Raw genomic sequence first — 27,400 nt, 5'->3', positions numbered from 1 at the left:
AACCAGAGGAAGCCAGAGGCCCAACGGCAGACATCTCTCACAGTTTGTGACAGGCTCTGGATACCCAAGAGAGCACGGAGTGAACATGCCATGCAGGTTGAGTCTTGCGGGATGGTGGTTCCCTGGGAGCTGTTAACCCTGCCGCCAAGAGCCAGCTAACTAGTGGGGCTGACTTAGCAGATATCACATTTAAAAAGATAGGCACGTGGCTAGCCACTGGAAAGATGCTACACAGAAACCCCAATTTGAAAAGGTGCAAAGACACCACTATATACCCACGAGGGTGGCTAAAATGAAGATTGATAATGCTTTAAGTGAGTAGAGCACACAGAACTGGCTGGTGGAAGCCACTTTGGAGAGCTGGCGTCTCCTGTAAAGACACAGAACTTCCTGTATATCCAGATGTTCTGTTCCTGGTAGGTTTTTAAATTGAATGAAAACAAAGCCCATAAAAGGCTTATAGACAAGTGCTTGCAGTGACAATTTTTAAAAATTACTCACCGTAGAAATAAATCGAAATGTTTTGTCCAGGTGAGTCCTGCCAGACATCGCCTCCCTTATGCTGGAGGGTTGGGGGTCACAGAGGAGAGGGTCCTACCAGATGTCACCTCCCTCGCCGATTCGCCCTCGGAGGTGTGTATCACACTCCTTTTTTCCCCCTCTGAGACAGGGCTTCTCTGTGTAGCCGTGGCTGTTCTAGACTTGCTTTGTAGACCAGACTGGCCTCGACCTCCCCAGTGCTGGGATTAAAGGCGTGCACCACCACACCCGGCCCTTTTTTTTCCTTCTTTTTTATTTTATTTTATTTATTTTGTGTGTGTGTGTGTATCACACTCTTGGTGGTGGTGTCTCTCCTGCCTGAGAGTCTAAAGGAGAATCCAGTCAGGCACCATCTCCCTAAACTCTGGAGTACCAAGAGCAGCGAGGGTGAGGAATTTGTTTTTGCCTCCCTCCCTCTAACATACACACACAAACACACATACACACAAACACACACAGACACACATACACACAGACACACACAGACACACATACATATATACAAACACACACACATACACACACACAAACACATACACACAAACAGACACACATACGTATATACACACACAAATACACACACACACACAAACACATGTACACACACACACACAGACACACATACATATATACAAACACACACACAAACACATACACACAAACAGACACACATACGTATATACACACACAAATACACACACACACACACACACACACACACACACACACACAGCTGAGACGCTGCCTCCCTCACTCTAGAATATGAGGAAATGTGGGGGAGAGCCCTGTCAGGTCGCTTCCCTCACAGTGTTGGTGCAGGAGCAACAGAGGAGGAGGAACCCTGATGCTCGTCACCTCCCTCATCCTGGAGTCACAGGGATGACTCCTGCCTGCTTTGGAGGAGTCCGATCAGGCAGCACTTACCCTGTCCTGCCTGCCGGGCACCATGGGCCGGGCGTGGCTTCTCTCACAGCTGAGGGTGGGCACTGATTATTCCTCAAAAGCATGACCAGCAAAGCCAGCAGGGCCAGTCAGTGACCTAGCTAAGGGGGCCACCCTTGCGGAAGGCAGAGTCGCCTAACCCCGTGCTGACGAGACCCTTGTCGGAACAGAGCTACCAGTGAGGTCCCCTTAGGTCTGCCCCCTCTCTGAGTAGGGAGTCGCAAAGGTATAACTTTTCTGTCTATCTCTCTGACGCTGGCCTGACCTAGGTGTCCCCTCCTGCTCTTTAGCTCTTCCTCTTCTCCCTTCCCACCACGGGGCTGCTGGCTGCTTCTCTGCCTTGCCGGTGTAACTCAGATGGCAAAAGGCATGGCTCTCGCCCTCTTCTCCCTCCCCCACCCCCTCCTTTTGTGGCAGGGTCTCTCGATGCCGCTCTGGCTGGCCTGGAACTTGCCACGCAGATCAAGATGGTCTTATACTCACGGAGATCCAACTTCTGCTTCCCCAGCACTAGGACTAGGACGTTTGCCTGCCCTGAGCTTTGTCTTGCAAAACTCTAATTAAATATTATCCTCGAGCTTTAAAAGAAGAAGGAGAAGGAGAAGTGACTAGCTCCTAAGGAGAAAACACCTTCCCGACCCAGTCAGGCAACATCATGCCCATCTTCTATGGCCTTCCACGGAGAACTGCAGGTCCTCCAGCAGGCTGTGCTGGGAATGAGAAATAACAGGACTTTCCCCTTTGAACACTGGTCCTGGAGTAGCAGCTCAAATGTGCTCGCCGATAGCCACTTTCTCCCCAGCCATTCCTTGGTGTGGCCTGACTCTTGATGCCCTGAGATACCCCTGTAATGGCCAGATAGTATGCTGTGTTATGCACAAATCACTGTTTATTAAATCAACCACAGAGGCCATTTGGGCTGGCCCACCTTTTATCCTAAGGCAGAAACATCGTGGATCCCCAAAGGCCCAGAAGTCAGGGACCTGTTGCTGTGCCTCGCTGTCCTCTGCAGGTGGCAGAAGGTGGGGGTCATCCCTATAATGATCAGGATGCACCTCCCAACCTGCGAAGGCCTCATTCCAGGCCTCGCTTGCCTCTGCTCTTCTGTAACCACAGCAGGATTCCTCACGCGAATAGAGTCAGTGCATCTGACGCATGTGCCGTGGCCTCGTGAGTTTATGATTATTTTGGAGCCGAGCAATAATAAAACGTCATTACTGGCTGTAATAGCCTTGGTAGGGAGTTTGGCGCCTCTCTCCTCATCAGAAACCATCCTGGGGTTGTTATTGTTGCTAAGAAGATGAGCGACATACCTGTTGTACACTGGGGCCATCCTTAACCAACCCAGTGCTTGCTATTAAAATTCAAAGGTGCAATTAAATTTTTGTTACTGTTAGCTTTGTGACCAAAAAAAAAGTATCGGAAAAGGACAACTGCTTTTTAATGCTACTGTGTTCTCAGATGGGTATTTACTGCTGCCTTTCAGCCAGTGAGAACAGAATGCTTCTGTTAAATTTGGTGCAGGCAATGTCTTTTCATTCTTTTTATTGGGAAGATTCTGACCGGCAGAAGGCTGGGGACCAAGAGGCATGAGCAGCCTCCACTGGCTTCAGCAGCAGGAGCCAGGGAAGACCACGGCAAGTCCCACAGAGCGCCGTGGTCTGGGAGAGACCAAGATCCAGGTGCCTTTGTTCTGAGGCAAAATCTTTTGTACAAAGCTTTGAAGGTCAAGGTATTACAGTCCACGTGGATCTTGTGGTCTGCATATGGGCACTGGCTTCCCCCCCCCCCATCTTTTCAGTCTTTTTTAAAATTCTGGTTTAGTGTATTCCACCCTGTACCAATCCATCCACACATGCAAAGTGTCATTAAGATGGTGGCCACTCACTGTCCGCCCCTACCTGGTCCTTTGATCTTTGACACTCTGCGCTAACACCTCACGGGGGTATGTGCACTGAGGGATTGCTTTGCTTTGTTTTTGAGGCAAGGTTTCTCTGTGTAGCCCTGGCTGGCCTGGAACTCACTCTGTAGATCAGGCTGGCCTTGAACTCAAGAGATCCACCTGACTCTGCCTCCTGAGTGCTGCCGCCAGGATTAAAGAAAGGCGGGCGGTGCCGCTGCCTGCCTAACACTGATGGATTTTTTTGGGTACCTAGATAATTAGCATATCCATTCATGATTTCAACAAAACGCTGAAAGGCTTTTTGCTGCCATTTTTAAGCGTGTGGGTTTAAACTGAAATATTACATGGCAGTTGGCAGTCTGTTGACTACAGCTGCACAGCTGTGTGCTCTGTAACTTCAGAGCTTTGTCACTCAGAACGATACTGATGAAGGCTCACCGAGCCGAGTAGTGTACAACTTACACAACTGAGCCACGTAGCCCTGAATCCTCGTACACCAACAGACAAGTCGGAGGAGGAGGAAGACTAGGGAGAGACGTGTAGAAGACTGTGTCCAAGACACTTTCACCTGATGGAGTTCATACAACCAAAGCCAAGCTCGTGGACTCTGGTCTGGGCTGCCTGTTATGATGTATAATTATGCCACGCAGCATATCTGCTATAAGGGGGTTTATTTGGGGTAGGGGAGAAAGGAGTCAGGGCCTGGAGGAAGGCAGAGGCAGACGGTTAGACAGGTACACGGGCAGACTGACAGACGGGGGCAGAGCTGTGAGGGCAGAGGACAGCCACAGAACAGAGGGGCTGAGAGCGCTGTGCTGGTGGGACGGTCCTTTTATTGCCCCCCCCCCCCACGCCACGTGGCGCTAGATGTCGCTAGGCCCCTGGGGGCAGGCCAGCAGAGTCACCTGCACAACACTGTTCTGCCAGGGCCTAGGGCATACAAGGACATGCCCGCGGCACCCGGGGAAATGGCTTCTCAGTATACCCAGGGCACACTGATGTCGGTGGGGACAAGAGTCCTGGGAACACTGATGGGGCAGAGAGATAGGGCTCCAGGCCAGGCCCTGGCGGCACCCTCGCTTAGTGTCTCTCCTTCCCCAGAACACCTGCCATGATCGGCTGCTCGTTCGTGGTGGACCGGGAGTACTTCGGGGACATTGGCCTGCTGGACCCAGGCATGGAGGTGTACGGCGCAGAGAACATTGAGCTGGGAATGCGGGTGAGTAGGTGCAGGGCTGGCACGCTCTGGGGAGCCAAGACTGTATACAAGGGTGGGCCTGAGGCCTCAAGCTTAGTGGAATCGTGGAAGACCCTGTTAGCCCAGCCAAGACAAAGGCACGGCGGGAGTCCTCGCCAGCACTTCTAAAGTGAACGCTCTGCCTGTGAGCCTGTCAAAGCAGATGGAGCCCATGTGTCTGTTAGTGCTCCAAACTGTCGTTTCCTGTGTGGTGCACATTGGCTGGTGGGGTTGCCTGGGAAAAGCTCATCCTTAGAGCAGGAGACCCAGGTGGACGCAGTCGGGGGGCTGGTGGAAATTGGTCCTCCAGCTGGCTGCATACAGCTCAACACACACCTACCACCTTGGTTACAGGGGGAAGGCAGAGCATCCACAGGAAACACAGGTGTCTCTATGAGGGCAACGTCAGAACTGCCTACAGTAGAGGCGACAGGCAGAACTGGGCACCTTGCTGCAGAGGGTGGACCATGACCTCAAGCAGAGGTTGTGCAATGGAGCTTGAACAGCCTTGAGCCCTCAGGCAGCCCCTGTGAGTCAGATGTGGGCACAACCTGTGCCCTGAGCCTTTGCCTCTGTATCCCCAGGGCACTGGGCCTCTTGGAACCGTCAGTAACAGATGTGCTGAACGCCTCATAGCTAGGTTTTATGGGTACAGAGGGAACAGGAGAGGATGGCGTGCCTTTCCACACCCTGGTTTCTAGGGAAGCAATGACTAGAGAAAACGTGTCTCTTGGAGGGGGAAGACAGGATAGGACGTGAAGCAAGGGAGGGTATGAGATGGGAGCAGACGTTAGGGAAACACTCTAGTGAGCCACAGGAGCCTGGGCAGCAAGGCAGGATGCGGCAGGCAAGGACCAAGGTAGCTTGGGATGCTCCTAAGGTTTGTGGGCCGTACCTAAGAGATGGCAGGGTACATGACTAGTCCGTGGACTCCCAGGCTGCTGATGTCTTTTTCCAAGACGACTCTGACTTGTAGGATGGGAGAGTCTATACAGAGAGGACAGGACATGGCTGAGAGAAGAATTGACAAGGAGGTAAAGATGGGTAGTGGGCTGGCTCCTCAGGCTCTGGCTATCCTGGAAGAGCCAGCCATTTTTAGTGGTGGGCAGCGGAGAGAGGTGTATGGAAAACAGCTACCCTGCCATCTTGGCCTCAAGCATGTGGAAGGACAGAGGAGTCTCCGGGGTGTTGGGGATGACTGTGGGTGCATCCCACAGACCCTGAAGTCCCTCCGTAGTTCAGCATCCATGCAGTCCTGTCACTCAGAGAGAGAGAGAGAGAGAGAGAGAGAGAGAGAGACCTCACTGCAGCCTTCACCATGCCTCAGTTGGTCCATCTGTGTTCTGAGCATTTTGTGAAGAAAACAGTTGTTCAGTGGCTTGTTTTACTCTAAAAACAAGGGGGAAAAATCAGGTTGGATTGGGAAGCTGGCAGTCAGGGCTTTTCTCATGCTAGTAAGGCTTGGGGGACAGAGGCCGCGTGTGGCAGGCCTGGGTGAAGGACAAAAGGCAGGCTGAAATGAAAGCTTGAGATCAGTTTAACAGGAAAACCCAAGGGCAGGTGAGCCGTGAGCATCACAGCTACGGAAGGAGGAGAATGAGGAAACTAGGCAAGCACAGAGGTCAGCCACAGGGAGGCAGGCATCCAGATGTATGTGTGTGTGTGTGTGTGTGTGTGTGTGTGTGTGTGTGTGTGTGTGTGTGTGTATGTGCGCGCGCCCACGCGTGCTGGGGGAGGGGGAGGGGGCTCTAGAAAGGGGAGCGCCCTGAGCCTGCGTAGCCGGCTCTGACCAGCATCCCATATAAGAAGAAAGGGGATGGCTGGTCAGAACCCACAAAGGCAGGTAGACCCGGCAGAACCCACGGCTCACAGGGACTGCACTGAGGGGATGGAATTCTGGGAAGGAATGTTATAGAAACAACAGGCCTTTTCATTGAGAAATCTCTCTTGGACACGTAGAGATGAAGGAGAGAATTTTTACCAAAGCGCGCGGCCAACTGGGGCTAATGGCCAAGCAGAGCTGGCCACTAAGTAAAACTTAGGCTCCTGCGGTTTACACTCACCCTTAAATCTCTCTTAGGTCCCAGCCCCAGGTTATATTTGGAACAATTTAAACAGAGACAGGAGACTGTCTGCCACTTGGGCAGATGGGGTTCTCCATAGCAAGGATATGGCTAGGATAATTTTGATTTGTTTTGTTTTGTTTTTGTTTTTTGAGACAGAGTTTCTCTGTGTAGCCTTGGCTGTCCTGGGCTTGCTTTATAGACCAGGCTGGCCTCGGACTCACAGAGCCTCCCCGAGTGCTAGGATTAAAGGGGTGCGCCACCATGCCCAGCTCGGAAACCAGTGTTGTTCTTTTCAAAGAGTTCTTATCTGGGGTCATCTGGTCCCTCTCGCAGAATTATGCTTTTTTTCAGGAAGAGAACCGGGGGCTTTATGGTGGGCCGGGCCTTAACTCTGATTGTGGCCCTGCACTGCCCCCCTTGAGCATGACAGAGGCACGTTCTTTGGGCATGAACCTGCAGGCTGGTCAGTCTTGGCAAATAAATATCCTAGCATCATAAATTTGTATATCTCTAACAGGCCTGGCTAGCATACTATTTATCTTTGGAGTATTTGGGGGAGCAGTGCCCCTTAACTAAAATTCTGCTTTGTGTGATCTTTTAGCAAATCTTTTTAGGCAAATCTTAGCAAATCCTTTATAACAGCAACTCTATTGCTTTGAGTTTCTCCTAAGTCGGGAAAAGATCCTAATCTTAAAGTGAACCCACCTTCCTAGGGGCAGTCCTGACCTGCCCCACAGGATTAACTTTTCGGAGAGGAGACAAGAGCATGGCTCCACCTGGAGGTGAATTTTGTTCTCTACAGAGACCTACACCCTGGCGTGTGTATTCCTTTATTTCTGACTGCATTATGGGAGCCTTCATGGAAATAGAGAGTTTCAGCAAGATAAAACAAATCAGAGAAGAAAGAAAGGAAGGAGGTGGGACGGGGTGACAGCGCACTTATCAAACCCCTCGGCGCTGGGCAGGAGGAAGGCCAACACGCCTCTGAAACAGGCCTCTGCCACGAAGTCCTGCCTTCCTGCTCGGCCTAAGGCTTGGAAGGCTGAGCCCAGGATCCCCTGTTTCACGGTTAAAGACTGGAGTCTGAATTCCAAAGGGCTCTACAGGGAGGAACTCTGCTTCTCCAGGGACCCAGAGTCCTGGGGGGGAACCCCCAAACCAGGAGCCTGTGGGACAGGTCAGAGTGTGTGGGAGCCAGGTAGCAGGCCTATGGAGAAAAAAAAAGGTGACCTTCCCTCCCTCCGAGGTACCCGGTTTGATTCCACCTGACACCCGTGTGGTGGGGGCAGCCCCAGGCTGAGGTGATTCATCTGAGAGAGTCCCCCCAGAGCCATCTCTAGCCTTCCCAATTGAGAATTCTCTAAATGTTAAAGAGTAACTGATGGAAGATGGCTCGTCCAAGAGCCCTCTGTGTGGTGTGGTTCTAGAAACTGCCCGAGAACGGCGTCTTGTCAGTCAGTAGCGGGCACAGGGGCTGTTTTGCCCAGATCTGTCTGACCCTTCAGGCTATGAACTTGAGAGGAACACTGGGTCCAGCACGTGTGGGTGGAGAAAGTGGACTTGCAAACAGGGAGAGCCAGGGCACACTGGGATTCGGGCAGCTACACACACACACACACACGCACGCACGCGTGCGCTTATAGCGCCTGGATGATCTGGAAGCAAACACAGAGTCAGGACAGACCCAGAGAGGAGACAGCAGAGGATGACAGTGGTGGCAAGCCATCTCTGCTGGCTGGCACTTCGCATGGGTGCCTGTGGCTTCGACAGGAAGTGGACAGACGGCACAGGGTTGAGTAAGAGGGGTGAGAGTGGCTGTCGGCAACTGCCTGCGGGTGAGGATCTTCCAGATTTCTTTCATTCTTTAAGCATGTGGATGTAGAGTGGCTTTTTCAGGACAGAAAGCTGCTGCTGGGGCCTTGGAAATATAGACTAAGAAAGTCAGAAGTGAGGGCTGGAGAGATGGTTCAGAGGTTAAGAGCACTGGCTGCTCGTCCAGAGGTCCTGAGTTCAATTTCCGGCAACCACACGGTGGCTCACAACCATCTGTAATGAGATCTGTTGCCCTCTTCTACCGTATGGGTGTACATGCAGACAGAGCACTGTATTCATAATAATAAATAAATCTTTGAAAGGAAAAAAAAAGTCAGAAGTGACCGACAGGTGCTCAAGTATGGAGCTTGTCTCCATGACAACCCAGGAGACCGGTCCTTTGCCATCCTCAGAGAAAGCAGCTGCCACGCCCAGGCCTCGGGGTCTGGGTGGACTCACATGCTGTGCCCCTGAACTCTTCTGCACTGGCCTCCTGTCTTAGTGACTCTTCTCGTTGCTGTGACCGCATAAGCCAACAAAAACAACTTATGGGAAGATGGAAGAAGAGGGGTTATTTTGGCTGGAAAGTGCAGCTTATCACAGCAGGAGTGTGAGGCAGATGACCGCAGTGTGTCCTGGTCAGGAAGCAGAGAGAGATGCATACTGGCTCTCAGAGGCTTTATCTTCTGTTTAGTCCGGCCCTCCAACCCATGGTGCTGCCCACATTCAAGGCGGTCTTCCCTCCTCACCTAACCCAACCCTCACAGAGAGGCCCCTGGAGCTGTTTTCAAGGCTGTTCTCAGTCTTATCAAGTTGACAATCCAGATTAACCACCCCGCCTGCCTCACAAGTCTAGACGTCCCAGTGCTCACCCCATTGGATGATTGATACCTCTGCCTGGCCAGGGCCCAGTATGGCCACCACTGTGAGAACTTGTGTGTGGCTGTGGTGTCTCCAAGGACCTATTGTCCTGACATGGCTAACTTATTCACAGGATCTGGTGTGATTGATCGCTAGGCTGAGATCCGTGCTGGGGAGGAATATAACACTTCACCGTCAGAATGGCTGTGTGACCTTGAAGTGCAGCCCCGTTGTGAGCAGCAGTGGGGAGCAAGTGCGTGAATCCACACACAGGGGAAACGCGGTGTTAGCAACAGCTGGCCCGGACCGTCTGCTCTACCCCATAGGAATCCTGGGTAGCAAGGAGATGCTCTTCCAGGGCTAGCAGTTCTGGGCCCTATATTGTCCAAGGCCTGGGGACTGGAGTGGCAGACCCAGAGGCTTATGGCTCTGCCAGGCCCTTCAGAAGGCAGAGCTGCACTGCTCTGGACACTCCAGCTGGAGGCTTTTTGCCCTGGGCCTTAACTCCCAGCAGCCCCAGCACTGGTGGCTTCGGTGGTCCTTGGCGTCTGGCCGCAGACAGACAGCTCAGAGCTGCAGCTGAGGTACAGCTCCCAAGCAAGCCTTAGGTGCCAGGACCCTGTGGGACCCTGTGGTGCCAGCTCTCAGGCTTTGGATGTCAGGACCTTTAGCCCTTAAAGCTTTGCAGCTCTCTGTAGTTCTTCCAACAGCCAGGAAGCACACTTCCTCGTCCAGGGCTCTCCTCTCTCTGCCTTGTCCACCTGCTCCCACCACCTCTGCTTTCCTGCTACCGTAGTCTTTTTTTCATGTTACCAGTTCAGCCTGTTGCTATCACGTCTGGGGCAGGTGGGAGGAGGGCAGCAGGGAAGGGAGTCTCCCAGTGACTCACAAACTGAGTTGAGCAGTTTGCTTATACAGCCAGAAAGTGGATGTGGCTAGGGTGTTTGCACCAATCACTGCAATCCTTGGTACAAACTGAGAGACTGTGTTTACCCTCGCACCAGTCAGCCGTCCGCTGTGCAAATAGATAATGCTGTTTGCTCCCATTGCAGTCCTGCTGAACAGCACTCTTCCCCCCACCCCCACCCCCCAGGCAGGGTTTCTCTGTGTAGCCCTGGCTGTCCTGGACTTGCTTTTTGTAGACCAGGCTGGCCTCAAACTCACAGAGATCCACCTGCCTCTGCCTCCCAAGTGCTGGGATTAAAGGTGGTGTGCACCACCACCACCCCCGGCTTGTACAGCACTCTTAACCACTGAGCACCTCTTTGCCCCTAGAACATACTTTCTGAAAGTGGCTCTACAGAAGATGAACAGGGCCTCAGGCGGGTGGCGGTGGTGGTGGTGACGGGGGCGCATGCCTCTCATCCCAGCACTCAGGAGGCAGAGGCAGGCAGATCTCAGAGTTTGAGAACAGCCTGGTCTACAGAGTGAATTCCAAGACAGCCAGGGCTACACAGAGAAACCCTGTCTTGAAAAACAAAAAACAAAAATATAGCATCTCACAGTTTCTTCTTTATCCTTCCTTGTAAAAGTCAGTTCCAAAGCTAAGGCAAGTCCCTGAAGGGTAAGGTCCTGCCTGGGCCAGTGGTGTCTCTCAGAACAGGATGTGGATGGGGGCAGGGGGGGTGGGAGAAGGGAACGTGTGCCCTGCTGCTCAAGCCACAGGCAGCTCACAGGGCAGAAGCAAGCGGTTGAGCGTCTGCCCCGCAGCCGGCTCTTGCAGGCCAGACCTTGTTAGATTTTTGTCCCGACCTTTATTAAACTTAATGGACGCGACAGAACCATTTCCCTCTAATTGGCTCCAGGACTTTCCTCATTAGGGGACACGCAACTGGCATTTCTACAATCACAGGGATGAAAATTGACCTCGGGAACGCAGAGTCCCCCTAATTGGGTTGAGTCGATTAGAAAGGCTGCGTGGGCCCGTCGTATTAATCACAGGTCAGAGACGGTGAGAACAGGCAAACAGATGGCAGAGCATCGGCCTGTGGCTGCAGACTAGCACCCTGCACGGAGACCCCGCCCTCCACACAGCACACCACAAAAGCCTCTGCTGTTTCTCCGCTGGGTACCCTTTACCCTGCTGCCTCACAGCTTGGCTGGTTTGTACTGTTCCTTTCATGTCTCTGTTTAGGTGTCATCCTCAGAGTCGTCCCCCGACCCCTGTCTTCCCACGCTTCCCCATGGAGACCCCTCAGCCCCTCCATGTTTCTGTTTAGCCGAAGCACATACAGACTTGGGAGATGAAAATGTCCTGCGCCGAGCTGCGTCTCCAGGTGTTATGAGAACAAATTTCTGGCAGAAGAGGGAGGAGAGGAGACAGGAAGTTGAATCTGAGCAGCTCATTTGATGAGCACTAACAAGGTTGTGTGTGTCTGAGGCAGGGATCAAGCCATTCCCAGGATAGTTGAGGCCCAAGGGGGCATCGGATCTGAGCCCAGGGTAAGGAGGGCTCAGAGAGCACCTTAGAGTTGTGTGTTGGATCTGAGCTTATTACCACACTGCTGCTATATAAATTGAGTGTCTCAGCTGCTCCCTGCAAGTGGGCAGTCTAGAGGCAGCCCGCTTCCAACAGCTCTGATATTAACTGCTTTGAGCTGCCAAGAGCTCTCTAGGGACACTGGCTACATGGCAACTCTACCATGCAAGCAGCAGGGCTAGCCTGGGCACATCTGATGACCCACACTATGGCTGCCATGCAGCTGCGGGGCTAGCCTGGGCAAGTCTGACGGCCCACACTATGGTGAAGGATATCTAATGCCCCAGCTGTGGGGAGCAGGCATTACTTGGGGGGGAAGGGGGAAGGATATCTAACGCCCCAACTGTGGGGAGCAGGCATTACTTGGGGGAGAGGGGGGAGGGATATCTAATGCCCCAGCTGTGGGGAGCAGGCATTACTTGGGGGGGGATGAAGGGGGAGGGATATCTAATGCCCCAGCTGTGGGGAGCAGGCATTACTTGGGGGGGAAGTAAGAGATATATCTGCTGCCTCATCAGCGGAAGCATCAAGACACTTGTGTCTTCAAAGATCCCCAAGACTTGCACTGAAGCTGGACTCGCTTGCTCCTCTGTTGCGCTCTGTCTATCTCAGCCTGTTTCCCCTCAGTGGAGCTAACTCCTGTCTGTGGAAGAATTAAATGCCGCGGGTGCTCACAGCGCATGTGACAGAGCTCCTCCGCCCTTCTTCAGCACGGTTTCGCTTTCTGAAATCAGCCTGATGTAGAGGGAGGGGGCCCACTGGTTCAAACAGAACCAGAATGGTCCAGTTCCTGAGCAGCAGGTGTGCCCTGCTCGGAGCCCGCTTGTGGCTATGCGTGTGCCCTTGCACACATAGGTCACGTGTGATGAGCGTGGTCACGTGTTACTTCTGTCATTGCCTTAGGTGTGGTCCTGCGGCTGTCCTTGGGTAACCTGCTGGGACAGCAGGCTGCAGACGTGGGTCCGCAGTTCCTCTCCCACATCCTGGCAGCACTTGTGGGCTCTCTGTGTCACCAGCCTGGAAGTGACGGCTTGGCCTGACTTCCCTCACAGCTCAGCTAACCCCTCATAATGTGTCTCTGGGAATGGAGTTACGCAGTCAGATGCAGCTTGTGTGTGTACAGCTTCTGAGACAAATGCATATTTACGTGCGTGTTATATTTCAGTGTGAGCATATGTGTGAGTGCACATGTGAATATATACATGTGCATGTGGTGTCTGGGGTATGTGTGTGTGTGTGCATGTAATACACAGCTGTGTGTGTGTATATGTGTGTGTGTGTGTGTGTATATGTAGTGCATATATGTGCACATGTGTATGTGTGAGTGCATGTGGCATATGTAGTATGTCATACATAGATTATATATCTCTATGTGTTTGTGAGTGTGGTGTCTCTGTGTGTGTGTTGTTGTATCTGTACATGTGTGATATGTCTGCATGCATGTGGTTTATGCATGTACATGTGTATGGTACAGTGTGGTCTTTGTACATATGTGTGTGGTGTGTGCATGTGTACAGTATACATGTGTTGTGGTATTTTTGTGTATGTGTGTATGTTTCTGTGGTCTCTGTGTGTGTGTGTGTTTGTATATGTGTGTGTGTGTGTGTGTGTGTGTGTGTGTGGTGTGTGTGGAATATTTTCTTTGGCAGTGATGCCTGAGGGAGGCATTGTCTAGGCCTTGCGACATGTGGGGGCTGATCAACTATCATTTTTACTTTCTGCAAATGAGACAGACACTGAGGGCATGCTCTGTGGTTTTGAAAGAGTGTGAACACCCTGTGTGCGTGTGGTTTTGAATGAGTGTGAACACCCTGTGTGCGTGTGGTTTTGAAAGAGTGTGAACACCCTGTGTGTGCGTGTGGTTTTGAAAGAGTGTGAACACCCTGTGTGCGTGTGGTTTTGAATGAGTGTGAACACTGTGTGTGTGCAGGTGTTCACCATATGTTTTCCCTGGCTGGCTTTGCTCACTTTGCCCCTCCTTCTCTGGCTGTTTGGGGAGATGCTCTGCCCTCAAGGATAGCAGCTCGCTGTGTCGCTGGAAAGGCCCCCCCCCCCCGGTACATCTGCCTCCACTCTGGGCACTGGGCCTTCCCTCGTGTTTTCTGGGGGGACAATTGAAGGCAACAGCCCTTTAAATACCTTCCTGTTGGCAGCACACAGTACCCACTCTAGAGCTCGGTCAGTGTGTAGGGCATTGCTTGTACAAAAGTGAGTGCCTCGCAGCCCTTACACTTTTAAAGTAGAGGCCCCTATCCTTTGCCACAAGAACACTGTCTTACACTGTGTGGGTATGCATGTGCATGTTGGTATTTAGTGTGTATACATGTGTGTGTGCATGTGTGTGTTGGTGTGTGTGGTGTGTAGGCATATGTTGGGGTGTGGTGTATATGCATGTGTGTGTTGGTGTGGTGAGTGTGCATGTGTGTGTTGGTGTGGTGAGTGTGCATGTGTGTGTTGGTGTGGTGAGTGTGCATGTGTGTGTTGGTGTGGTGAGTGTGCATGTGTGTGTTGGTGTGGTGAGTGTGCATGTGTGTGTTGGTGTGGTGAGTGTGCGTGTGTGTGTTGGTGTGGTGAGTGTGCGTGTGTGTGTTGGTGTGGTGAGTGTGCATGTGTGTGTTGGTGTGGTGAGTGTGCATGTGTGTTGATACATTAGTAGTATGTATGTATAGATGTGTGTACGTAGTATGTCTTTATGTGTGTGTGCGTGTGTGACACACACACACATACATATATATGTTGTATCTGCTTTGAGCTTTTTACCTCATTGGTTTTGGTTTGTTTTTGTTTGTTTGTTTTTTGAGACAGGGTTTCTCTGTGTAGCCTTGGCTGTCCTAGACTCGCTTTGTAGACCAGGCTGGCCTCGAACTCACAGAGATCCATCTGCCTCTGCCTCCGGAGTGCTGGGATTACAGGCGTGCTCCACAGTGCCCGGCTACCTCATCGTCTTATAAAATGCTTTATGTCTCCCAACTGAGTATGTCCCCATTATCTGTCTAGAATTTTCTTGGCTATTCTCCTGTTTTCATTCCTGTGTTATGGTTTGAAAATGAAATGTCCCCCCACAAGTTTGTGTATTGAGGGCTCAGTCCCCAGCTAGTGGTACAGTTTTGGGAGGTGATGGAAGCTGTAAGGAGGTGGGACTGTGCTGGAGGAGGAAGGTCACAGGAGACAGACCCAGGCACATCATGTCCAAGGCCCTTTCCGTGTCTCCCTGTCCATACGGCAAGCAGCTCTGCTCCTACCGTGCTCAGGCCCACAGCAGTGGAGCCAAATGGCTGCATCACAACCTCTGAGTCCACGAGTGATGATCACACATACCCTCTCCTTCCCGAACATGTTTCTTTCGGGCATCGTTGTTATGCCTATGAAACTTGTCGACACTTTAAAAAAAAATCCCACTGCATCAGTTGTGGTTGAGTTAGTTCAGTGTGATGTCATGTGCCTGTGTGGGCCACGGGATACTATTTTGATGGAAGGAGGGACTGGCACAGGACAAAAAGGGGCTAAAGTTCCTCAGAGCCACAAACCAGCAAGACCTAGGTGGATCTAGGAACTCGCTCCAGGATCTCAGGGAGCTAAGGATGTGAGTCCCAGTTAAGAACATTGGCTTGATGCCGTCCAGCCACAGAGACAGGCTGAGAGCAAGCGCCTCTCCCAGGCTGCGTCTTCTCTGGCATCTGTGTGGTAGCTTTTACCCAATACACTCCAGATAGCACTCGCTCAACCATCCCGTTCCTGGGCGGAGAGAAGGCAACATAAAGGAGCCACTTGCTAGTGACCATGGAGCTAAGCTGAGGAGAGCTAAGTGTAACTGAGATGACTGGAGCGTGCAACCCAGAGAGTGAAGTCCGACCGCCGAGCGGCAGGTGGTGAAGGGCTTTGATGTCTGTTCGCTGAGAAAGCAACTACCCTGCTTTCTGTTGGGTACATGCGTTTGCTTAGGAGACCAGGGGGAGACAGTGGCTGTGGGAGTTGGCTATCCTCAGTTTACTGTCTTGAAAACACCCAACAGCCTGAGTAAGGAGACATGTATTTGATTTTATAGAGTCTTGGTCCATAGCGGAGGGGAAGCATGGCAGCAAAGGAGGTGTGTCTTTGGTGGCAGGAACCTGAGGTGGCATTCACATCATGGCTGACTAGGGAGTGCATCAGGAAGCAGGCTTCCCCCTAGTGCCTTAATTCCTGCAGCCTGGTCCCTTTTCCCCGCTCTTAGTATTTTTGGGTTTTTGTTTGTTTTTGTTTTTGTTTTTGAGACAGAGTTTCTCTGTGTAGTCTTGGCTGTCCTGAACTGGCTTTGTAGACCAGGCTGGCCTCGAACTCACAGAGATCCGCCTGTCTCTGCCTCCCGAGGGCTGGGTTTAAAGGTGTGTGCCACCACTGCCCGGCTCTTCTCTTAGTAGTTTCACAGGCTGTCAAAGCAGCACCACATACTGGGGGGAAAAAGCATCATCTAAAAATAAGCTGTGTGTGTGGGTGTCCCAGTTCAGTTGTTTTTTTTTTTAGGCAACTGGCACCTTTTTTAATCAACCCAAATCAGCTTTAGGTTGCCTCTGTGGGAGGTAGTTACTGAGAGTCTCTACCCAGAGCACTGAGTGGGGTGGAAGGGTACAAATCCATGTCACGCAACATGGAAGAGAAATGAGGCATGATGGGAAATTCCAAAGGTGAGGCAGCCTCATGCCCAAGCCATGTGGGGACGGCCTGGAGTCCATGGCTTCCCCTTAGACACTGTCCTCTAACAAGCCCAGCCTGTCCAGGCCCCTGGGAACTCCAGATTCTGGTGGATCAGGGGCCCTCCCACCTGGCATGTCAGGTGGCCCCTTGGCCTCTAACCCGGTCCAATCCTCTCGCCCCCAGGTGTGGCAGTGCGGCGGCAGCATGGAGGTGCTGCCCTGCTCCCGCGTGGCCCACATCGAGCGCACCAAGAAGCCATACAACAACGACATTGACTACTACGCCAAGCGTAACGCGCTGCGGGCTGCCGAGGTGTGGATGGACGATTTCAAGTCCCACGTGTACATGGCGTGGAACATCCCCATGACAGTAAGGCGGGCACTGGGTGGGGCGGACAGATGTGAGGAGGGGAAGGGAATGAGGGACGCTGGGATGCTGAGACGCTGGGCTGCATGCAGGCAGCCTTCGTGGCATGGTGGCTCACACAGGAAAGGGCTTCCTCTCACTGTGGCCACTGCCTTCCCCGCTCCGTAGGTCGTAAGTAGAGGTCAGCCATCCCCTAAGCATCCCCCATGTCTGTCTTCTCCGGCTGGTCCAGCCTCTTTTGGTCTCATTGTCAGAACCGGCACATGTGTGCTTTCTTGTGTTTATATGTTTGGGGTTTTAAAAATTATTATTATGTACAGTGCTCTGCCTGCATGTACACCTGAAGGCCAGAAGGGGGCATCAGATCACATTACAGATGGTTGTGACCCATGATGTGGTTGCTGGGAATTGAACTCAGAACCTCTGGAAGACTGGCTAGTGCTCTTAACCTCTGAGCCATTTCTCCAGCCCCCTATATGTTTGTTTTAAATGGCATTCCACTCTGCAGCCCCAATTGGCTTTGACTCAACTGTCTGCTTCTCCCGCACTTGTGCTGGGGCCACAGAAGTGCCTCACCACGTCCGGCCTACTTAACCTTTTTTAAACGTCTCCTCCCTTTACCCTTCTAAGTTGGCTCACCTCCACCAGGGCAGCACGCCTGGCATTAGGGTACCCATGTGCAGCATCCATACCACCCTCCATCCCCTGCGACCCTGCTGAGATGCGCAAGCCTGACCACCTGAATCCAGGACCTGCAAGGTCCACTTCCAGATGTCCCTCCAGCCTCAAGGTCCAGGATCCCACTAGAATGAGCAGTCTTACTATAGCAGAGGCAACGCCTGAGGGTCCTGTTGTCCAGGACACAAGCTGATTTGCAGAGCACACAACTGTACCTCTGTTAACCCTGGAAGAGACCATAGGACGCCTCAGCAGATCATGGGGCCACACATGCTAGCCCCTGTTCCACTTAGTCAAGCTGGGGGGAGATACATGTCCCTCACGGGGATTCGCTTTTTTTTTTTAGGTTTTTCAAGACAAGATTTCTCTGTGTAACAGCTCTGGCTATCCTGGACTCTCTTTGTAGACCAGGCTGGCCTCGAACTCACAGAGATCCTCCTGCCTCTGCCTCCCGAGTGCTGGGGTTAAAGTCATGTGCCACCACGGCACGGCGTGATTTGCCTTTTTATGGCCTGCGATCCCAGGATCATTTGGGAGCGCCCTGACTTATTTAATCCTCAAAACAAGGTGTTAGGAAACTGAGACACAGTGAGGGTAAGAGACTGTTCCAAGACCACACACAAAAAGTGACAGGACTCAAACTTGGTAAGCAGGCCTAAGCCTGCTCTACCCTGAGGGGAGATGGAGCCCCCCAGAGGGCCCTGGATGGGGCAAGAGTTCCTAAGCTACCCCATATCCTGATGACTCAGGGCCCACAGAAGACCACGAGCTCAGCAGAGCTGCTGTGTAGGCACAGCTAGGGAAAAGATGCACGGCTTAGCACACCCGTCGTCCCTGCTTGAGCCTTCCCGGCACTCACATGTAGCATCCTACCGAGTGTAGCTCCCCTGTACTTCCCTGAGCTTCTGTACCTGGGGATCAGTTGTGGTGACAACCACCCAGGAGTCCGGCTGATACTTTGTGGTCCAGGCCCCCATCATGAGTGTCAGTGGAATGCAGGCAAACGCAACACAGATCAGGCAGGAAGAGCGGGGCTCAGGCCTCTTCCCCAAAGGTATGGATTGGCCAAGCGTGTACCCAGAGCCAGTTCCTCTGTGAGTTCCAGGTCAGGAGGCCAAGAAGAGACCATGGTAGCCCAAGGCTACGACAGGGACCACTCTAAAAGGTGGGGAGCCCAGGAGTTCCTGACACAGGGAAAGATCTAACCACAGCATGGCACGGATCTGCAACACTCACACTCTTCCGCATGCCTGTGCCCCCTAGAACCCAGGAGTAGACTTCGGGGATGTGTCTGAGCGGCTGGCCCTGCGCCGGAGGCTGAAGTGCCGCAGCTTTAAGTGGTACCTGGAGAACGTGTATCCCGAGATGAGGACCTACAACAACACGCTCACGTACGGAGAGGTACCGCCTCTGCATGTGGGCCCTGCTGCCAGCACCCCAGACCTACCTGTGCCCCGACACAGACTCCCGCCTGCATAAACGTGTATGTCCTGGTGCACATCCTCGGACGTTCACGAGCAACCCCGCTCACTACTGACTGCACATGGAAACATAACACACCTTTGCACGCAGAAATAGACCCGAGCAGATGGGCCGAGGAGATGGCTCAGCAGACGGAAGGCGCTTGCTGACAAGCCTGGTGGCTTCAGTTTAATCCTCGCATTGCGCTCTGACCTCCACACCATGACCACACACAAACACACAAAATGAATACTAATTAATTACGTAATTGTTTGTTTGTTTGTTTGTTTGTTTTTTTGAGACAGAATCTCTATGTAGCCCTGGCTGACTTGGAACTTTCAATGTAGTCCATGCTGGTATCAAACTCAGACAGATCCTCCTGCTGGGATTAAAAGTATGCACCGCAGTGCCTGGCAAAAATAAATAAAAATTTAAAAGAAATATACCCAAGTAGATAGGCCTGTGTATATATACTCACATGTATAAACAGATATTCACATGTGCTTTTATACATGTATGTGTAGACGTGCAATTAAACACATGCTGACAAATGCATAAAATCCCCTGCATGGCCATTGTGTATACAACACTCACACATCTGTGTGTATACACACTCACACATCTGTGTGTGTATTCACACGCGTTCATGCATTCATATCAAGATGCATGTAAGCACCAATGTATTATTGCACACGGACATGCATATGCATGTTAAGCCTGTGCTTGCTTGCTCAAGTGAGTGTGTGTGTGTGTACAAGATTTTTATCACATGCATACCTGTGTGTGACGGATGAGGCATACATACTGAGCATGTCTGCTCCTATGGGTACAGGTGCACACACACACACACACACACACACACACACAGATGCATACCATTCCTGTTCATGTACACGGAGCTCCCCAAACACTCACTTTCATCCATATACAAAAAAACAACAACAAAAAAAAGACCAAAAACATCAAACATGGAAGTGCAGACATTTGTGCACTGGCACCCACACGGATACATCCACACCACAATGTGTGCATTATGGCACACCACAATGCGTACGTTATGGGCACACCACAATGCGTACGTTATGGGCATACACAGAAGCATGGGTGCTGTACCAAGCTACCCTGAGCTCCCAAGTGCACAGCTGTGCACAGAGCCCTCTCTAAAGACAGGAAGAGGCACTGCCTTCCTACTTGGCCCAGGCGTGGAATCCAAGGTCTCTCACCACAGAACTGGCAGGGAGGAGGGAAGCCCCTGCCCACCCCCACCCCACCCTCACCCCCCACCAACCCCGCAGACAGCAGCAACCTCCTGTCTCCAGCTTCTCACCTGCATGAGGGCAGCCCAGCCTCCCTGCAGGCAGGTGGTGGTATATACACCGGTCCTGGGACAGCACTCAGGGGTGGGGTTGAGGGGCCTGGTGGGCAGCCCTTGTCAAACCATCACCACTAGGTCAGATCTAGCCTGCGGGTCATGACGCTTTCCTGGAAGTGCAAGCGGAGAGGGGAGCAACTGTTTCTCTGCCCTCCTGTGTTGTCCTTCCTGTTTTCTGCCCGCTGTGGGATCCGCACCCTGTCCTAGGGTCAGGCCCATGGGTCCTTCCAGGGAGCTGTGCTCTGCGACTGACATACAACAAACTCCACAGCCTGAAACCCACCGGGGTGAAACTGGGACAGCTCTCCTGGGACAGAGTCCAAGGTCACCAGTGTTCTTCTGGGCAGGGGCTGCAGAGTGGGTGCCCCTGGTGCTTGGTATATAGACTAGAGACCATGTGGCCGTTGGTTGGGTCATGTCAGCCTACAGCAGCTGGAAGCCGGAGCAAGCATTGCAAGTGTGTGTTCTGGGGGAACCTGCAACTACCTCCTGAGCTCAGGGCTACACACAGCCACTTCTGCTGTAGTCCGTAGGCCAAAGTGTCTTGGCAGAATAGCCTCTGCACGCTCAGGAGGAGACGCTAGCACAGGCTGACCCTGAGCTAGTGACACAAGCCATTCTATTGGCCAAATCCAGCCTCAGCTACGGGGGCCTTGCTAACTCTCCACACACTCAGAGAACATGTGACAAGCACAGTCATCTCTTCCCAGGCTGCCTCGCCCGCTCTTTCCTACCTCCTCCCCATGCGCCCATACCACAGCAAACCTCCTGCCCCACCCCAGCCAGACGCCAGTCCCCAGGGTTTTATCCCAAGAGAGGAATTCTGGGTGTAACGTTCATACCTGTCTCATCGAAGGTAGCCCACAGCCAGCTACAAAGAGGTCACCTCTGCCCCTTAGGGGGACAGGGTGGGAGAGCTCCCAGAAGCCTTCCGTCCTCGGTGACCTGCGGTTTCTCTGCTGCTCCTGAGTGTAGGTGAGAAACAGCAAAGCCAGCGGCTACTGCTTGGACCAGGGGGCAGAAGACGATGACCGAGCCATCCTCTACCCCTGTCATGGCATGTCCTCACAGGTAGGCAGCGCCTAGACCTCAGAGTGAAGGGAGGGTCACGGAGAGTCCCTGTACAGTTGGCGCCATGCTCAAAAGAGTCTGGAACAGCTTGGGACTCTGAAGGCAGCGAGTGCCATAAATTAAGACCAAGTCCTTTGGGTCAAATGGGCTTTGGGGAGTCCCATGCCTCAGTTTCCTTGTCGGTTAAATGGGACAGAGGCAGCGCATACTTTCTCAGGCGGTGAGGTGCTGCCTGGCCCAGACACCATGGAGGAACAAAAGTTGTTTTCCATTCTGTTCTCGTTAGGTCAGCCCAGAGGCTCTCCAGACTTGACTGGGTGCCTTGTGCAGCTCAGGGCTGGGGTTGTCCTAGCCACAAGTGAATGCCACTCTGGTGCTGACGGCAGCGGCACCTCCCCAGCCGGTGCTTGGCTTGGTAGGCCTGTCTTGTCTGAAGCTGAGTCTCATTCACGAACATCCATGTGGGTAGGCCTGGGTCTCTGTGAGCCCCTGGGCTTGCTGCCTCCAACGTGGATAGGACAGCCAGTGTCCGTCAGCTAGATAGCCACTGTCTGCTGGATGCTTTTTTAATTTCAGGCTGCAAAGTGCCTGCTTTGAGAATGGCCCCCGTGAGGGGGTGGGAGACCGCCATCCTCCACCCGCTCACTCTGCTGGCCTTGTTAACCTCTGTGGCCTGACCTCTCCCACTGGGTTTCCAGTACAGTAGCTGCTGCTTGAAGGCCAGGGGGCTGTCAGTGGAGATGTAAATGCTGTCCCTGCGGTCTCTAGTCAACACCTGGGTGTCAGCCCCTGGCTGGCGCCATTTTCTCAGGCCCAAGATGAGCAAGTTTGTGTTGGCGGGACACGAGCATCTGAGAAGGCGCCTCATGCAGTGATCAGGGTGGACATCGCCACACCAACACCACGTGTTCCCCTGCTAGAGAGCATGTTGGTGAAGGCCTGGGTGCAGACAGGATGAGGTACCCTGAGCCCAAACCTCAGTTCCACTCACAGCTCACTGTCTCCCCCAGCTGGTGCGCTACAGTGCTGATGGTCTCCTGCAGCTGGGCCCCCTGGGCTCTACTGCCTCCCTGCCAGACTCCAAGTGCCTGGTCGATGACGGCCGGGGACGCATGCCCACCCTGAAGAAGTGTGAGGATGTAGCCAGGCCCACGCAGAGGCTGTGGGACTTCACCCAGGTCAGTGGGCGAAGCAGGCGAACGGAGAGACGTGTTTGGGCTCAGTTTCTGAGGGCTCGCCAAGGAGGCTGAGCAGGGCAGCTCACATCATGGGGGGAGGGAGGGAGGGGTGGGAGCCCACACCAGCCAGCTCCCTCCTTCCCATCCATTACTTCATCTGGGCCCCCAGCCCATAATTAATGTCAGCAACCATCCCCTCGAAGACACACCCAGGGGAGTGTTGGCAACCCTGGGCGCTTCTCAGTCAGATTGCTAGTCAAGATTGATCACCTCGTGCCCTGTGGTACAGAAAGTCTACAAAACTGGCTCCTGAGTCACACAGGAAGAGAGAGAGGCACAGCCTTGCCCACCCCAGCATCTGGCCTCAGCCAGAGAGAGAAGGTGGCTTAAGAAACTCCTCAAGGGGCTGGAGAAATGGCTCAGTGGTTAAGAGCACCGCCTGCTCTTCTGGAGGTCCTGAGTTCAGTTCCCAGCAACCACATGGTGGCTCACAACCGTCTATAATGAGATCTGGTGCCCTCTTCTGCAGATAAAGCACCCATATACAATAAATAAATCTTAGAAAGAAAGAAAGAAAGAAAGAAAGAAAGAAAGAAAGAAAGAAAGAAAGAGAGAAAAAGAAAGAAAGAAACCCCTCAAGGGCCAGGCACACTAATCTACAAAGCGAGTCCAGGACAGCCAAGGCTATACAGAGAAACCCTGTCTAGAGAGAGAGAGAGAGAGAGAGAGAGAGAGAGAAAGAGAGAGAGAGAGAGAGAGAGACTCCTCAAGGCTCTGATGCGTTGGATTCTGAAAGAAAGAAACCCCTCAAGGGCCAGGCCTGTGGTGGTGCACACTAATCTACAAAGCGAGTCCAGGACAGCCAAGGCTATACAGAGAAACCCTGTCTAGAGAGAGAGAGAGAAAGAGAGAGAGAGAGAGAGAGAGAGAGAGAAAGAGAGAGAGAGAGAGAGAGAGAGAGAGAGAGAGAGAGAGAGAGAGAGAGAGAGAGACTCCTCAAGGCTCTGATGCGTTGGATTCTGAATCCGATCGTTGCCCCACTGCCCCTCACTTACCTCTGGCCCTGCTCCCCTGGGCCTCTGGGACCTGATCCAGGTCCAGCCCCATCACTGTCTCTTCCTGTGCAGCAGGACCCACTCAGCACAGCCTCTACCAGCCACATGTCCTCCGATGTCCTTCGGGCCCCCTTGTCTCTAGAGCTCCCACACAGAGGATTCCTGGGAAGCTGTTGTGCTGCCCTAGGCGATCTGTGGGAGTACAGAGGTGGAGCCCTGCTATTCTGGCTGTAGGGTTCAGTTGCCGCTGTTGTTTGCTGAGCTTCACAGGAGGCTGGCTGGGTGGACAGTGAGGGCCAGCTTGGAGAACCCACTGAGGATGGCCCCAGAGTTACCGGACTTAGGCCCGGGGCTCACGATGTTTGGGAGGCACAGAGATACCAAGTGATTGAAGGGACCAAAGGGCACCTGGGAGAGGGACAGTCTTGGGGGCCGTATATGTGTTCTTGGAAGCCCTTCGAACCCCAGAGAACTGAAGAGTGCTGCTAGCACCCCTGCTGGGCAGGGGGCGGCGGGACATGACAGGTCCCTAGGTCTTCATGGTGGTAGTGCAGGAACGGGGGGGGGGGGGGCGCTAGGATCGCCCCTGGTCAGGAACACACCCTGGACTCCCAAACTGACTCTGTTTCTCCTACAGAGCGGCCCCATCGTGAGCCGAGACACAGGCCGGTGCCTGGAAGTAGAGATGTCCAAAGATGCCAACTTTGGGCTGCAGTTAGTGGTGCAGCGCTGCTCGGGGCAGAAATGGATGATCCGTAACTGGGTCAAACACACCAGGCACTGACCTCTGCCCCCACCCCGCCTCCACACACTCACGGGGGTGCGGGGGCTGGACTCTTGATGCTGCAGGAGTCAGAAGGACCCGGAGCAATATGGCCGCCCCCCTCCCCTGCACACCTCAGGGCTGGGCCCTGTCACCTGGGACAGCAGAGGCCTGGGAACAGCAGCTCCAGCCTGCGTTGGGAACCAAACTTTTCTAGAACAGGCAGCTCTGCCTGAGGGAGAACATCTGAGGACAGCGCACACCCATGCCAAATCACGTGCCTTTTCTACAGTGTTCCTCAACCAACCGGCTGCGAGGATAACCGCATGTGCTAAGTCCCTGTACGTAACCGACATGGAAATATAAACTCAGCTGTTCAGTGCTGAGGGTGGGTGCACCCTCGCGCCAAGCTCCCTGTCCTCCTGGCAGTTTCAGGCCTCCCAGCCAGCTGCCCCCTCGCACACTCGCTTGACCTCACCACAATCTAAGGCGAACTTAGCGTGTGTCCCCCCACCCCTTGTGCTCTGGCAACAAGGGGATGGGAAGAGATCACAGGGATAGACAGAGCCACCAAACAACAACTGCCCCTCTCACCCTGAGGGTCAGCTTGACAGGCACTGGGCATGGGTCTCAGCCTGGGAAGTGAGTCCCTTGTTGCTCTGCCATTTCTGCAGCAGGCATCATCAAAGGATCCCTTCCAGACCCTCACTTGTTTTATAAATAAAGTTTTATCGGCACACAGCCATACCTGTTGTCTGAGCGGCAGCACACAGCGGAGACCACGGTGCGTGGCTCTCAGTGTCTTGAATTTTAGGGGACACTTCCAGATGGCTTTGCTAGGATGTGTCCACTCTTGTAGTCCAGCAGAGCTGGCCTCGCTGCGTTGTTGCCCAGCTGGCGAGGGGAAAGATAGACATGGAGATAGACACTGGCCTTGGAGCTGTTAGCCTCTGTTGTCATCCCTGCTGGTCAGAGCTGGGAAATGTGGCCAATCGCCAGACCGCTGTACCAGTGGCTGAAAGCCAGGGTCTCTAAGACACAGGACAGGAGAGTTATGTAAACACAGCCACTGTCTACCCAGACAGTGACCCCAGGACACATCAGCCCCATCTTGTCCTATTTGCAGTCACTGGCACTCATGACCAGTCACCAAAGTGCCATACCAAGAATCGGCAGGGGGCCATGCTGGTTGGGCAGCTGGAGGTAGGTGAACTTGTGGTGGGGCTCTGTCCACTACCCTAAAACCCTGGCATTCCACAGTCGCCAAACTGGTTTTAGCAGAAGGAGGAAGTAGGCTGGCTGTCCCTTGGCACCCATCAGAACTCACCACTCACTGCTGCCTGGTGAAAGCCAACCAGCTCTACCCACACAGAGGCCTCCTAACCCCTCTGATGGTCTCACAGAGGTGGAACTATGGCCCCTCCATAGGGCCAGCAGGAAAGGGTGGTTTCTATTCCACAGGGCCTCTATCTGTCAGCCCAGTCCGTACCTGTTTTCCTGAGCAGCCTAGGCTTCAGAGGGCCCATGGACCTGGTGGTCCCGCTTCTAAATGCTTCTTTCCAGGAGAGGAGCTGTCAACCTCATCCTGCTCAAGGTACTAGATTCAGGAAGGAAACCACTCCAAGGGCCAGCAAACAGCAGGATGGACACACGGACACACACACACACACGCCCTGATGTGTGTGGTAAGTTCCACAGCTCAGGCTCCTGATAAGGTGCCATTTCCAGAGGTGCGCCGTGATGCTGTCTTGCTGAGGGAGACACAGGACACATGTCTCCTTCCTTCGAAAGCTCCTGTGGGACGCCAGGCTATAGCTCCTGAGTATCTCCCCTCCCATAGCTGTGAGAAGCAGGGGACCCTTACTCCCCTCCAACCACAGGAACACCTCCTTCTGGTCCAGATCTTCCCAGAGTTCTCACAGGAAGAAGCCCACAGGCCTGATGTTCACATGAGGTGAGGGGGCGATCTTGGCATCCATTAGTGAGTACACATGGCCTACGCCTTCACATGGAGACTGTTGCGGGCTCACAGCCATGGAGCTGTCTTGTATACCCAGTGGGCAAATTACAGTCAGGTGAGGCCACCAGGCTATAACCATACAGGATCTCACAGAAAACCATTCTCAAACCTTGACAAACCGGACACCTGTCTTCCTCGGCATTTTCCGGGCTTGGGAGGGGCCGAGGCATCCGTGTCGCTGGTCTGAGGCCTTCCATCAGCTAGGGCACAGGCATCATAGGGCTGATTTGTGAAATACATCCACCCCTCACAGTTCTTCCTCACCTGCTCAAAAATGGGTACAAATTTCTCTGATACCCACCTACCCAGGAATGCCAAAGATGAAGAAAGCGTGGGGGTAGGGGGGCATGTTCTAGGTTAATCCATCACGATTTTGCTGGGGCCAGTGCTGCTCATGCAGCCAGCAGGGTGTACTTGCTGTCCCAGACCCTAGACTGTCTGTTCCACAGATGTTCCATGCAGGGATCAGCTTGTGAGTCTTGAATTCATGCTGACATGTGGCATGCATGTGTGTTCTTCAGCTGTAAATCTTGGGATCAGAATAACATTGGATACCATTGCGGGCTGTGCTAAAGCCAGTGAGGGGGAGGGAATGGAGAGGGGGAAGAGGGGGAGGGAGAAAAGAAAGAGGAAGGAAGCCATTTATATTGATGTGAGATTCAGTTCTCTGTGTACGTTTAAGTATCACTGAGAGCATCTGGCCACACTTGACAGCTGGCCAAGCAGAGGCCCGGAAGAAGAAAGTGACTTTGTATAAGACACCCATAGTCACAGGGGACATGGGGTACAACCTCTCCATGACCAAACCTGCCTAGCTGCCTCTCACAGCTCCTTCCATCCTTCTCTCTCTCTCTCTCTCTCTCTCTCTCTCTCTCTCTCTCTCTCTCTCTCTCTCTCTCTCTCCTTTCTTGACAACAGTCAT

At 53.1% G+C, this 27,400-nt stretch overlaps 1 protein-coding gene across 1 annotated transcript in view; it reads left to right on the top strand.

Annotated features, from left to right (window-relative positions):
* Galnt9 (polypeptide N-acetylgalactosaminyltransferase 9) overlaps positions 1-24,556 on the top strand; it is a 68,600-nt gene extending 44,044 nt beyond the window's left edge. The window contains exons 6-11 of the mRNA XM_051161751.1: positions 4,487-4,604; positions 16,698-16,883; positions 18,822-18,959; positions 21,367-21,462; positions 22,473-22,640; positions 24,333-24,556. Of these exons, the coding sequence (XP_051017708.1) occupies positions 4,487-4,604; positions 16,698-16,883; positions 18,822-18,959; positions 21,367-21,462; positions 22,473-22,640; positions 24,333-24,479 (853 nt within the window). The 3' untranslated portion in view covers positions 24,480-24,556. The remainder of the gene's footprint in view (positions 1-4,486; positions 4,605-16,697; positions 16,884-18,821; positions 18,960-21,366; positions 21,463-22,472; positions 22,641-24,332) is intronic.
* Positions 24,557-27,400: the final 2,844 nt, after the last annotated feature.

The sequence above is a fragment of the Acomys russatus genome, chromosome 19 (genome assembly GCF_903995435.1).
Source record: "Acomys russatus chromosome 19, mAcoRus1.1, whole genome shotgun sequence".
In the NCBI taxonomy this organism is placed as follows: domain Eukaryota; kingdom Metazoa; phylum Chordata; class Mammalia; order Rodentia; family Muridae; genus Acomys; species Acomys russatus.
This window is presented reverse-complemented; position numbering and strand designations above follow the sequence as displayed.